Genomic DNA, 14,623 nt, shown 5'->3' with positions numbered 1-14,623 from the left:
GGAAGTCGGCAACGGTGTTAGGAACCAAAGCCTGGAACCTTATGCCAAACAAATTGAGGACCCTAGAAACAGAAGCACAGTTTAGGAAGGCCCTAAAAACCTGGATTTTCGGAGCATGAGATGCGTTCTGCCAAGCCCTTATGTAGGTCCCTGTTCCGTTCGGTTACGCAGGTCCTCAATCGCTCTGCGCCAGGAAGCTCCTTTCGGAGTGACAGATTGAGCTCTACAAGTCCCATATTCAATTCAATCTTCTTAACATGAGTCAATTCTTCATATTTTCTCTATGAACTACCTACAATGTATGCATGCACTCACTCTTACTCATGGGATAAGCCTACTTGATTGCAGGAAATGGACGAGGTGCCGAAACGTGTTAGCGGACTTCTAGCATGCTACTCCATTAACGATCGCTTAGTTGAAGAGTGAGCACTTAGCAGTGGGCCTACGTGGGAAGTGTTTTGGAGACTAAGGGAGTGGCCAGAACGTCCTTCTTACCTTGCTGTAGATGCTTTATCTAAGCGTGTGATGAGAGGAAGCGGTGTGAGAGATGGAATATATGCATTTCACATTCATTTGTTTTTGGCTCTGTCTGGATTTATATGACTACGACTGACTGTGCGTAGCTCAGTGGATCTGCTCATGAAAGCAAGTCCGTTAGATACCAGCATCCAAGGTAGGGAGACTATTTAATCCACAAAGAATGAAACACACTTACCACGTGTCTGCTGCGGCGCCCATTCCTCTGGATGGCCATCAATGACGCCACCAAAACAGCCAGGAGAACCCATCGTGCAATATCCCACAGGGGCATTATTCTGATCCTGAATTCGTAGGAGAAAATATGTATACAATTTTGTCTAAAACTTTGACATGAAATACTCAATTGCTAGGTTTCACACATTCCGATAACAACTGGGCAACGATTACGAATACTATTCGCTAGACTCAAAACCAGCTACTTATATTAAACCCCATCACAGGATGAACCAAGGTACCTTGGACTGAAATATTCCTGGTATCAACTATGATCAAAAACTCAAGGAATGACATGTGTCCTGCAGCAGGGGGTCATCCGGGTGCAATGGCTGTGCAGAGGGTGACCTCAGACCCCTGGGATCACACACAACGGATGCAGGAACCATAGAGACGAGCTGGTGCAGCCAGCAGGTAGGATAGCAAGTCTACCTGCTGCTGAGTGGTGTTGAGGAGAGCTAGAACCACCGGAAGAGCTTGCTTTTTAGGGGGGCAGGGGCGTTGAAGCTAGGGCGAGTGTGGGGTGCTTGAAAGAGAGCGCGGCTGCACTGCTAGGGGCATCAGCTGGGCTGGAAATGTGCTGGCGCAGGCGGCGTTTGGCTTGAAGATTGATTTCCGTTTCCTGGGATGTACCATTGTCACATGGGGTTACCATGGGTGCATTTGGGGGTCTAGCTATAAATATGTTCTTTCATCGCCCCCGTTTCCATCTGAAGCATTTCTCTATAATGCGCCCCTGAGCTCAGAAAATGATTCTCTTGGACTCTCCTCCGTATTTCATATCTTACCCCAGAAAGCAAATACTTTTCCATGTAAATCAGCGCCCGACGCTCCACAGTAACTTCAGCCCCATTCAGTGTTTCGGAGCCAGATACGGCAAAATACAGCGGTTAAGAGTGTTCTTAATACTGCTGTTGCTCCTTCTCGGGGGGCGGGGGGGGGGGAGGGGGCTCATCCTCCTGACCGGTTGGAAATATTGAAAGCCGGTGGGTGATGCCTCACGGTTGCCAAAGATGTCCCCTTTCCCTCCTTGTCTTAACCAGGGCTCACATCGAGACCCAGCCTCAGTTCTGGCATTGGGGTAGGCCTCTGCCCCTGCTGCCCCTGTGAGCATATGTCAGATGAGTGCCCTTGCCTTCTTATTGCATGAGTGAGGGGGCACACTGTGAGGGGGAAATGACCAGCCCTAGCCTCAGGGCACGGGGGGCATCTGGAGATCTGAGGCGCAGATGCAGTTAGGGAGTGGTGACACGTTTCGGCCTTGTTCTGTCTCTGTTTATTAACCACCCATGGAGCCATGACATACTTGGGTATTAATAAAAGCACACCCCTGCTTTACAATGCTGGAACTCCAGGAAGTGATGGAACCCAGCAGCATTTAGACACCTCCTTGGAGGGCTGGATATCCACACTCAACATGAATATCCGTCTTCCTTGCAGCTTCCAGATCTTGCAACCATGAATCCCCATGTTACCCATAAAAGTTCAAAGAGCTATAGTGACGTGTGTCCATAGAACAATGAGCCTTATCGGGGGCGAGGGGGGCAGAACAACATGAATGTTTCCAAAGGAGGCTCACTCTCTACATAATAAAATGGTGTTAATTGGAGCAGCTTCGTATAATGACTCTCCCTCTAGCTGAGCATAGTGACAGTCTCTTTGGCTCAGTATAACGACAGTCTCTTTGGCTTAGTATAATGACAGTCTCTTTGGCTCAGTATAATTACAGTCTCTTTGCCTTAGTATAATGAGAGTCTCTTGGGCTCAGCATAATGACAGTCTCTTTGGCTCAGTATAATGACAGTCTCCTTGGCTTAGTATAATGACAGTCTCTTGGGCTCAGCATAATGACAGTCTCTTTGGCTCAGTATAATGAGAGTCTCTTTGGCTCAGTATAATGACAGTCTCTTTGGCTTAGTATAATGACAGTCTCTTTGGCTTAGTATAATGACAGTCTCTTTGGCTTAGTATAATGACAGTCTCTTTGGCTCAGTATAATTACAGTCTCTTTGCCTTAGTATAATGAGAGTCTCTTGGGCTCAGCATAATGACAGTCTCTTTGGCTCAGTATAATGACAGTCTCCTTGGCTTAGTATAATGACAGTCTCTTGGGCTCAGCATAATGACAGTCTCTTTGGCTCAGTATAATGAGAGTCTCTTTGGCTCAGTATAATGACAGTCTCTTTGGCTTAGTATAATGACAGTCTCTTTGGCTTAGTATAATGACAGTCTCTATGGCTCAGTATAATGACAGTCTCTTTGGCTTAGTATAATGAGAGTCTCTTTGGCTCAGTATAATGACAGTCTCTTTGGCTTAGTATAATGAGAGTCTCTTTGGCTCAGTATAATGACAGTCTCTTTGGCTTAGTATAATGACAGTCTCTTTGGCTAAGTACAATGACAGTCTCTTTGGCTTAGTATAATGACAGTCTCTTTGGCTTAGTATAATGACAGTCTCTTTGGCTAAGTATAATAACAGTCTCTTGGGCTTAGTATAATGACAGTCTCTTTGGCTTAGTATAATGACAGTCTCTTTGGCTAAGTATAATAACAGTCTCTTGGGCTTAGTATAATGACAGTCTCTTTGGCTTAGTATAATGACAGTCTATTTGGCTAAGTATAATGACAGTCTCTTTCGCTAAGTATAATAACAGTCTCTTGGGCTTAGTATAATGACAGTCTCTTTGGCTTAGTATAATGACAGTCTCTTTGGCTCAGTATAATGACAGTCTTTTTGGCTTAGTATAATGACAGTCTCTTTGGCTAAGTATAATGACAGTCTCTTTCGCTAAGTATAATAACAGTCTCTTTGCCTCAGTATAATGACAGTCTCTTTGGCTTAGTATAATGACAGTCTCTTTGGCTCAGTATAATGACAGTCTCTTTGCCTCAGTATAATGACAGTCTCTTTGGCTTAGTATAATGACAGTCTCTTTGGCTTAGTATAATGACAGTCTCTTTGGCTCAGTATAATGACAGTCTCTTTGGCTTAGTATAATGACAGTCTCTTTGGCTCAGTATAATTACAGTCTCTTTGCCTTAGTATAATGAGAGTCTCTTTGGCTCAGTATAATGACAGTCTCTTTGGCTCAGTATAATGACAGTCTTTTTGGCTTAGTATAATGACAGTCTCTTTGGCTAAGTATAATGACAGTCTCTTTCGCTAAGTATAATAACAGTCTCTTTGGCTCAGTATAATGACAGTCTCTTTGGCTTAGTATAATGACAGTCTCTTTGGCTCAGTATAATGACAGTCTCTTTGGCTTAGTATAATGACAGTCTCTTTGGCTCAGTATAATTACAGTCTCTTTGCCTTAGTATAATGAGAGTCTCTTTGGCTCAGTATAATGACAGTCTCTTTGGCTTAGTATAATGACAGTCTCTTTGGCTTAGTATAATGACAGTCTCTCCATCAACTAGTGGCAGGTGCTGAAAGGCACACTTTTAGAAGGCAGCCTCACAAAACGTGTCTGTCTTCCTTGGACCTGAATAGAAACCCATGTATTATCAATATTCTCTTTGCCTAAGTTACAAGTGCTCTAAATAAAGTCTTTGCACAGAGCACTCACTTTATTTTTAAAAAATTGACAACACCCAGGGGCTTGAGAATGATGATACGCACAACATACAAATTACTTCGAGGAAGACACAAAGGTACAACCCCAGCAACAATAAATGTCAGGCATAAAGTCTGGACAAAAATCCTGGATGACAAGGTTTGAAGAATACATGGCGGTGGTCGGGGAGATCCTGAGTGTATGTGAAGAACAGTGAGTACCTCCTGAGTGTATGTGAAGAACAGGGAGTACCTCCTGAGTGCATGTGAAGAACACGGAGTACCTCCTGAGTGTATGTGAAGAACAGGGAGTACCTCCTGAGTGCATGTGAAGAAAACTGAGTACCTCCTGAGTGCATGTGAAGAACAGGGAGTACCTCCTGAGTGTATGTGAAGAACAGGGAGTACCTCCTGAGTGCATGTGAAGAACACGGAGTACCTCCTGAGTGTATGTGAAGAACAGGGAGTACCTCCTGAGTGCATGTGAAGAAAACTGAGTACCTCCTGAGTGCATGTGAAGAACAGGGAGTACCTCCTGAGTGCATGTGAAGAACACGGAGTACCTCCTGAGTGCATGTGAAGAACAGTGAGTACCTCCTGAGTGCATGTGAAGAAGAGGGAGTACCTTCTGAGTGCATGTGAAGAACAGTGAGTACCTCCTGAGTGCATGTGAAGAACAGGGAGTACCTCCTGAGTGCATGTGAAGAAAAGTGAGTACCTCCTGAGTGCATGTGAAGAACAGGGAGTACCTCCTGAGTGCATGTGAAGAACACGGAGTACCTCCTGAGTGCATGTGAAGAACAGTGAGTACCTCCTGAGTGCATGTGAAGAACAGGGAGTAGCTTCTGAGTGCATGTGAAGAACAGTGAGTACCTCCTGAGTGCATGTGAAGAACAGTGAGTACCTCCTGAGTGCATGTGAAGAACAGGGAGTACCTCCTGAGTGCATGTGAAGAACAGTGAGTACCTCCTGAGTGTATGTGAAGATCAGTGAGTACCTCCTGAGTGTATGTGAAGAACAGTGAGCACCTCCTGAGTGCATGTGAAGAACAGGGAGTACCTCCTGAGTGCATGTGAAGAACAGTGAGTACCACCTGAGTGCATGTGAAGAACAGGGAGTACCTCCTGAGTGCATGTGAAGAACAGGGAGTACCTCCTGAGTGCATGTGAAGAACAGGGAGTACCTCCTGAGTGCATGTGAAGAACAGTGAGTACCTCCTGAGTGCATGTGAAGAACAGTGAGTACCTCCTGAGTGCATGTGAAGAACAGTGAGTACCTCCTGAGTGTATGTGAAGAACAGTGAGTACCTCCTGAGTGTATGTGAAGAACAGGGAGTACCTCCTGAGTGCATGTGAAGAACAGGGAGTACCTCCTGAGTGCATGTGAAGAACAGGGAGTACCTCCTGAGTGCATGTGAAGAACAGGGAGTACCTCCTGAGTGCATGTGAAGAACAGGGAGTACCTCCTGAGTGCATGTGAAGAACAGTGAGTACCTCCTGAGTGCATGTGAAGAACAGGGAGTACCTCCTGAGTGCATGTGAAGAACAGTGAGTACCTCCTGAGTGCATGTGAAGAACAGGGAGTACCTCCTGAGTGCATGTGAAGAACAGGGAGTACCTCCTGAGTGTATGTGAAGAACAGGGAGTACCTCCTGAGTGTATGTGAAGAACAGGGAGTACCTCCTGAGTGCATGTGAAGAAAACTGAGTACCTCCTGAGTGCATGTGAAGAACAGGGAGTACCTCCTGAGTGCATGTGAAGAACAGGGAGTACCTCCTGAGTGCATGTGAAGAACAGTGAGTACCTCCTGAGTGCATGTGAAGAACAGTGAGTACCTCCTGAGTGCATGTGAAGAACAGTGAGTACCTCCTGAGTGTATGTGAAGAACAGTGAGTACCTCCTGAGTGTATGTGAAGAACAGGGAGTACCTCCTGAGTGCATGTGAAGAACAGGGAGTACCTCCTGAGTGCATGTGAAGAACAGGGAGTACCTCCTGAGTGTATGTGAAGAACAGGGAGTACCTCCTGAGTGTATGTGAAGAACAGGGAGTACCTCCTGAGTGCATGTGAAGAAAACTGAGTACCTCCTGAGTGCATGTGAAGAACAGGGAGTACCTCCTGAGTGCATGTGAAGAACAGGGAGTACCTCCTGAGTGCATGTGAAGAACAGTGAGTACCTCCTGAGTGCATGTGAAGAACAGTGAGTACCTCCTGAGTGCATGTGAAGAACAGTGAGTACCTCCTGAGTGTATGTGAAGAACAGTGAGTACCTCCTGAGTGTATGTGAAGAACAGGGAGTACCTCCTGAGTGCATGTGAAGAACAGGGAGTACCTCCTGAGTGCATGTGAAGAACAAAGAGTACCTCCTGAGTGTATGTGAAGAACACGGAGTACCTCCTGAGTGCATGTGAAGAACAGTGAGTACCTCCTGAGTGCATGTGAAGAACAGTGAGTACCTCCTGAGTGCATGTGAAGAACAGTGAGTACCTCCTGAGTGTATGTGAAGAACAGGGAGTACCTCCTGAGTGCATGTGAAGAACAGGGAGTACCTCCTGAGTGCATGTGAAGAACACGGAGTACCTCCTGAGTGCATGTGAAGAACAGGGAGTACCTCCTGAGTGCATGTGAAGAACAGTGAGTACCTCCTGAGTGCATGTGAAGAACAGTGAGTACCTCCTGAGTGCATGTGAAGAACAGTGAGTACCTCCTGAGTGCATGTGAAGAACAGTGAGTACCACCTGAGTGCATGTGAAGAACAGTTAGTACCTCCTGAGTGCATGTGAAGAACAGGGAGTACCTCCTGAGTGCATGTGAAGAACAGTGAGTACCTCCTGAGTGTATGTGAAGAACAGGGAGTACCTCCTGAGTGCATGCGAAGAACAGGGAGTACCTCCTGAGTGCATGTGAAGAACAGGGAGTACCTCCTGAGTGTATGTGAAGAACAGGGAGTACCTCCTGAGTGTATGTGAAGAACAGGGAGTACCTCCTGAGTGCATGTGAAGAAAAGTGAGTACCTCCTGAGTGCATGTGAAGAACAGGGAGTACCTCCTGAGTGCATGTGAAGAACACGGAGTACCTCCTCAGTGCATGTGAAGAACAGTGAGTACCTCCTGAGTGCATGTGAAGAACAGGGAGTACCTTCTGAGTGCATGTGAAGAACAGTGAGTACCTCCTGAGTGCATGTGAAGAACAGTGAGTACCTCCTGAGTGTATGTGAAGAACAGGGAATACCTCCTGAGTGCATGTGAAGAACAGTGAGTACCTCCTGAGTGTATGTGAAGATCAGTGAGTACCTCCTGAGTGTATGTGAAGAACAGTGAGCACCTCCTGAGTGCATGTGAAGAACAGGGAGCACCTCCTGAGTGCATGTGAAGAACAGTGAGTACCACCTGAGTGCATGTGAAGAACAGGGAGTACCTCCTGAGTGCATGTGAAGAACAGGGAGTACCTCCTGAGTGCATGTGAAGAACAGTGAGTACCTCCTGAGTGCATGTGAAGAACAGTGAGTACCTCCTGAGTGCATGTGAAGAACAGTGAGTACCTCCTGAGTGCATGTGAAGAACAGTGAGTACCTCCTGAGTGTATGTGAAGAACAGGGAGTACCTCCTGAGTGCATGTGAAGAACAGGGAGTACCTCCTGAGTGCATGTGAAGAACAAAGAGTACCTCCTGAGTGTATGTGAAGAACACGGAGTACCTCCTGAGTGCATGAGAAGAACACGGAGTACCTCCTGAGTGCATGTGAAGAACAGTGAGTACCTCCTGAGTGCATGTGAAGAACAGTGAGTACCTCCTGAGTGCATGTGAAGAACAGGGAGTACCTCCTGAGTGCATGTGAAGAACAGGGAGTACCTCCTGAGTGCATGTGAAGAACAGTGAGTACCTCCTGAGTGCATGTGAAGAACAGTGAGTACCTCCTGAGTGTATGTGAAGAACAGGGAGTACCTCCTGAGTGCATGTGAAGAACAGGGAGTACCTCCTGAGTGTATGTGAAGAACAGGGAGTACCTCCTGAGTGTATGTGAAGAACAGGGAGTACCTCCTGAGTGCATGTGAAGAAAAGTGAGTACCTCCTGAGTGCATGTGAAGAAAAGTGAGTACCTCCTGAGTGCATGTGAAGAACACGGAGTACCTCCTGAGTGCATGTGAAGAACAGTGAGTACCTCCTGAGTGTATGTGAAGAACAGGGAGTACCTCCTGAGTGCATGTGAAGAACAGTGAGTACCTCCTGAGTGTATGTGAAGATCAGTGAGTACCTCCTGAGTGTATGTGAAGAACAGTGAGCACCTCCTGAGTGCATGTGAAGAACAGGGAGCACCTCCTGAGTGCATGTGAAGAACAGTGAGTACCACCTGAGTGCATGTGAAGAACAGGGAGTACCTCCTGAGTGCATGTGAAGAACAGGGAGTACCTCCTGAGTGCATGTGAAGAACAGTGAGTACCTCCTGAGTGCATGTGAAGAACAGTGAGTACCTCCTGAGTGTATGTGAAGAACAGTGAGTACCTCCTGAGTGTATGTGAAGAACAGGGAGTACCTCCTGAGTGCATGTGAAGAACAGGGAGTACCTCCTGAGTGCATGTGAAGAACAAAGAGTACCTCCTGAGTGTATGTGAAGAACACGGAGTACCTCCTGAGTGCATGAGAAGAACACGGAGTACCTCCTGAGTGCATGTGAAGAACAGTGAGTACCTCCTGAGTGCATGTGAAGAACAGTGAGTACCTCCTGAGCGTATGTGAAGAACAGTGAGTACCTCCTGAGTGCATGTGAAGAACAGTGAGCACCTCCTGAGTGCATGTGAAGAACAGTGAGTACCTTCTGAGTGCATGTGAAGAACAGTGAGTACCTCCTGAGTGCATGTGAAGAACAGTGAGTACCTCCTGAGTGTATGTGAAGAACAGTGAGTACCTCCTGAGTGCATGTGAAGAACAGTGAGTACCTCCTGAGTGTATGTGAAGAACAGTGAGTACCTCCTGAGTGTATGTGAAGAACAGGGAGTACCTCCTGAGTGCATGTGAAGAACAGGGAGTACCTCCTGAGTGCATGTGAAGAACAGTGAGTACCTCCTGAGTGCATGTGAAGAACAGTGAGTACCTCCTGAGTGCATGTGAAGAACAGGGAGTACCTCCTGAGTGCATGTGAAGAACAGGGAGTACCTCCTGAGTGCATGTGAAGAACAGGGAGTACCTCCTGAGTGCATGTGAAGAACAGTGAGTACCTCCTGAGTGCATGTGAAGAACAGTGAGTACCTCCTGAGTGCATGTGAAGAACAGTGAGTACCTCCTGAGTGTATGTGAAGAACAGTGAGTACCTCCTGAGTGTATGTGAAGAACAGGGAGTACCTCCTGAGTGCATGTGAAGAACAGGGAGTACCTCCTGAGTGCATGTGAAGAACAAAGAGTACCTCCTGAGTGTATGTGAAGAACACGGAGTACCTCCTGAGTGCATGTGAAGAACACGGAGTACCTCCTGAGTGCATGTGAAGAACAGTGAGTACCTCCTGAGTGCATGTGAAGAACAGTGAGTACCTCCTGAGCGTATGTGAAGAACAGTGAGTACCTCCTGAGCGCATGTGAAGAACAGTGAGTACCTCCTGAGTGCATGTGAAGAACAGTGAGCACCTCCTGTCCTGAGTGTATGTGAAGAACAGGGAGTACCTCCTGAGTGCATGTGAAGAACAGGGAGTACCTCCTGAGTGCATGTGAAGAACAGTGAGTACCTCCTGAGTGCATGTGAAGAACAGTGAGTACCTCCTGAGCGTATGTGAAGAACAGTGAGTACCTCCTGAGTGCATGTGAAGAACAGTGAGTACCTCCTGAGTGCATGTGAAGAACAGGGAGTACCTCCTGAGTGTATTTGAAGAACAGTGAGTACCTCCTGAGTGCATGTGAAGAACAGTGAAGAACAGTGAGTACCTCCTGAGTGCATGTGAAGAACAGTGAGTACCTCCTGAGTGTATGTGAAGAACAGTGAGTACCTCCTGAGTGCATGTGAAGAACAGTGAAGAACAGCGAGTACCACCTGAGTGCATGTGAAGAACAGTGAGTACCTCCTGAGTGCATGTGAAGAACAGTGAGTACCTCCTGAGTGCATGTGAAGAACAGTGAGTACCTCCTGAGTGCATGTGAAGAACAATGAGTACCTCCTGAGTGCATGTGAAGAACAGTGAGTACCTCCTGAGTGTATGTGAAGAACAGTGAGTACCTCCTGAGTGCATGTGAAGAACAGTGAGTACCTCCTGAGTGTATGTGAAGAACAGTGAGTACCTCCTGAGTGTATGTGAAGAACAGGGAGTACCTCCTGAGTGCATGTGAAGAACAGGGAGTACCTCCTGAGTGCATGTGAAGAACAGTGAGTACCTCCTGAGTGCATGTGAAGAACAGTGAGTACCTCCTGAGTGCATGTGAAGAACAGGGAGTACCTCCTGAGTGCATGTGAAGAACAGGGAGTACCTCCTGAGTGCATGTGAAGAACAGGGAGTACCTCCTGAGTGCATGTGAAGAACAGTGAGTACCTCCTGAGTGCATGTGAAGAACAGTGAGTACCTCCTGAGTGCATGTGAAGAACAGTGAGTACCTCCTGAGTGTATGTGAAGAACAGTGAGTACCTCCTGAGTGTATGTGAAGAACAGGGAGTACCTCCTGAGTGCATGTGAAGAACAGGGAGTACCTCCTGAGTGCATGTGAAGAACAAAGAGTACCTCCTGAGTGTATGTGAAGAACACGGAGTACCTCCTGAGTGCATGTGAAGAACACGGAGTACCTCCTGAGTGCATGTGAAGAACAGTGAGTACCTCCTGAGTGCATGTGAAGAACAGTGAGTACCTCCTGAGCGTATGTGAAGAACAGTGAGTACCTCCTGAGCGCATGTGAAGAACAGTGAGTACCTCCTGAGTGCATGTGAAGAACAGTGAGCACCTCCTGTCCTGAGTGTATGTGAAGAACAGGGAGTACCTCCTGAGTGCATGTGAAGAACAGGGAGTACCTCCTGAGTGCATGTGAAGAACAGTGAGTACCTCCTGAGTGCATGTGAAGAACAGTGAGTACCTCCTGAGCGTATGTGAAGAACAGTGAGTACCTCCTGAGTGCATGTGAAGAACAGTGAGTACCTCCTGAGTGCATGTGAAGAACAGGGAGTACCTCCTGAGTGCATGTGAAGAACAGGGAGTACCTCCTGAGTGCATGTGAAGAACAGGGAGTACCTCCTGAGTGCATTTGAAGAACAGCGAGTACCTCCTGAGCGTATGTGAAGAACAGTGAGTACCTCCTGAGTGCATGTGAAGAACAGTGAGTACCTCCTGAGTGTATTTGAAGAACAGTGAGTACCTCCTGAGTGCATGTGAAGAACAGTGAAGAACAGTGAGTACCTCCTGAGTGCATGTGAAGAACAGTGAGTACCTCCTGAGTGTATGTGAAGAACAGTGAGTACCTCCTGAGTGCATGTGAAGAACAGTGAAGAACAGCGAGTACCACCTGAGTGCATGTGAAGAACAGTGAGTACCTCCTGAGTGCATGTGAAGAACAGTGAGTACCTCCTGAGTGCATGTGAAGAACAGTGAGTACCTCCTGAGTGCATGTGAAGAACAATGAGTACGCGCACAGGTTCATGATATGTGGTGACTTTTCTTTGATAATCGGAAGCCCTTGAGAAAGACGAAACAGAAGTATTTTGGAAGTACCCCGGTAAAAGAGAAGGGCCTCCCCCTCACACTTGGGACAGTAGTCCATTCTGGAGCAGGTCTGGAATGTGTGGGGGGTGGGAATGGATTGTTCTCGCATCCTGGGATGCTGGAAGCAAGAACGGATCAGATGGGGGAGTCTCCTTTAAGGTTGTATTTGCAACCGCCAGGAAGCTGAGATATTAAACACTGCCGCTCTGGTGGCGCCTCTCAGACACTGGTGTGGCTCTGTGATTGGCTGCTAAAAAGATGGAACATTGCGAATAATTAACCCTCAATGCGCCCCTAGTTTGACATATTTCAAGTATCAGTGAATCTGTTCACAGTGGGCTCTGGGCAATGCCATCGGGCAACATTTGTTAAAGTCGGGAAACATTTACAAAGTGGCAAGTTTGAGGATAGTCACAATCCATTTGCTGGAGGTTTCCCACCCTCAAAACGGCTGGAGATTTCTGTCTGTAAAAGACAGAAGTACATTATTTCCTTGTTTAGCCCGTGTAAAAAATTACCTTGAAATTCGCAGGGTGCAGAATGAACGGTTTCTTCATGATGGAAAAAAGAACTGAAGACCGTGAAAACGCACTTATACATACATTTATACATTCTGCTCCAAAAGTTGTCCGCCTGGTGAGCCTGGTGAGCAGCACTCGATCTGCAGCTTTATTTATGATAGGCAGGGACGAGGATGCGCTTGTAGAAGCCGCTCCGTAATGGAACTGCCTGACGCGTTTCGAAGCTCCATATGCTTCTCTTCAGAGGCTTTAACGGAGACGGTGCGCGCAAACACGGAGCCCACGTTGCCATTTTTATATTACACACCCACCAATGGGAAGCTCGTATGAGACTGTGCATTGTGGGAAATGTGGTCCGGAAAGCACACACATCTTGTCCTGTATGGACCCTGCAAGTGAACTCGTACTCAATCCTGTTTGCGGCTGCTGCCCCACATTGCAGACATGATAGTTACCATGTCGGGTGGCCCCCATAACATTACTGGGTACATTTATACATGCAGTTATTTAATTTATCCACATTTCCATATATATGCAAATATTGTATCAGGTGAGTCCTCCAGACAATCTGCAGCATTCATGGTTTCCTAGCAATAGTGCTGGAATTTTTATTGAATTCCTGGTAAGCTCCCGAGTCGGAGGCACAAACACTCAAAGGTAAATCTTCCACTTTCATCCCATAAGTGGAATTGCAATTCATCACAATTCATGAACTCTAAAAGTGACTTATTCCTAGAGTCGTCAGCATTCACATAAAGATCATTTTGTTCATTGCGTGATTTCATACCCTGTCATAGATTTCCATGATTCTGTTGTTATTTTAAAGGTATTTAGAAGATGGGCACGCCGAGAGCTCCACTGAAGACAATGGAGTAGCTCCGGGCTTAAAATGACTGGTATAAGCCTTCTGCACCAACATTCCAATGTTTCTCTTTCCGTTTCTCCCTTTTTAATTTAGAACATATTATCATCCATGGGTGCAGGGCCGAACTGGCCGTAGCGGGCACCGGTCAATCCCCCGGTGGGCCGCACGGGTGGGGGCCGGTTTGGAGTCCCTGGGGGCCGTTTTTGTCGCATAGCTGCAAAATCGGCCCTCTAACAAAATCGGCTGAAAACCGGCCCTGGCAAAGAGCTCGGCGGCACCTCCAACGCCCCAGGGGGTTTTGGTTCCCAGTCCGGCCCTGCATGGGTGGAATGTTCTAATAGCCTTATAGACCTTCTGCCTCGGGCTATACCCGTTTGTTGGAGGGAGGACCACCGGGGAGTCGGAGGGACTACTCCGGGCACCCTCCTTCCGCCAAGTTATAGCCGAGCGCTGCTGAGAAGCCTCCGAGGAGAGGTCCTTCTCCTATAATCGTACTAGGCCCAGTAACACCACCACACAGGACTCCGTATCAGTTGCTTATCTTGGTTCTTTATATAAAAAGGAGTACGTTTCAATATTTACAATGGGATCGAGTGATCCGGTAAGAGTCTCAGTGTTCTTGGAGGGAGAGGGTAGCGGGACAGTCTTGGTACCCGTCAGGTACGGGAAGGCTCTGCGCCAGACCTTGGGTGCTGGTCTCAGAGCGGCTCGGACGTGGAGAGCCGCGACGGCGTCTGCAGGGCTCAGGTGGTAGGTCCGCTTGGATCGAGCCGCGACACAGTCAGCAGGGCTCCGGTGGTAGGTCCGCTTCGGTCGAGCCGCGACGAGGTCAGCTGGGCTCTGATGGTACGTTCAACAAGGTCGGGCCGCGACAGCGTCAGCAGGGCCCCAAAGGTTCGTGAAGGTCTTGTAAGCACGAGGGAGCCGCGACGTCGTCAGCAGGGCTCAGTAGGTAGGTTCAGGAAGAGTCTCTCTCCTTAGGGTCAGCCGCGATTCGATCAGCAGGGCTCTTGACTCCGGGATACAACTGTCATCTTGTTGTCGGGTCGCCCCAGATATAGGTCTTGAGCCCTTTGATGTCCGGACCCTTGCGCCCAGGAGGGCGGAGAGGCCGGGTAGGGCGCGGCCAGACGCCCAGCAGGAGAGGCGCCAGGCCCCAGAGAGCTGTGGGGCGATCGCACCTAGGTGTGGGAGGACGGTCGGGGGTCCCATCGATACTGCCCTCCGCTGGGAGTGGGAAGGGCTCACGTGGTATCCCCCGGGC

The 14,623-nt window shown here is 47.9% G+C and overlaps 1 protein-coding gene across 1 annotated transcript in view; it reads right to left on the bottom strand.

Moving 5' to 3' along the window:
* The window catches only part of LOC146869109 (uncharacterized), a 75,556-nt gene that overhangs the window by 20,032 nt on the left and 40,901 nt on the right, over positions 1-14,623 (bottom strand). Inside the window, exon 4 of the mRNA XM_085653390.1 lies at positions 716-821. Within this exon, the coding sequence (XP_085509516.1) occupies positions 716-821 (106 nt within the window). The remainder of the gene's footprint in view (positions 1-715; positions 822-14,623) is intronic.

Source organism: Triturus cristatus, chromosome 1_1 (genome assembly GCF_964204655.1).
Source record: "Triturus cristatus chromosome 1_1, aTriCri1.1, whole genome shotgun sequence".
Lineage (NCBI taxonomy): Eukaryota > Metazoa > Chordata > Amphibia > Caudata > Salamandridae > Triturus > Triturus cristatus.
Note: the sequence above shows the minus strand (reverse complement) of the source record. Positions and strands in the feature narration are given on the sequence as shown.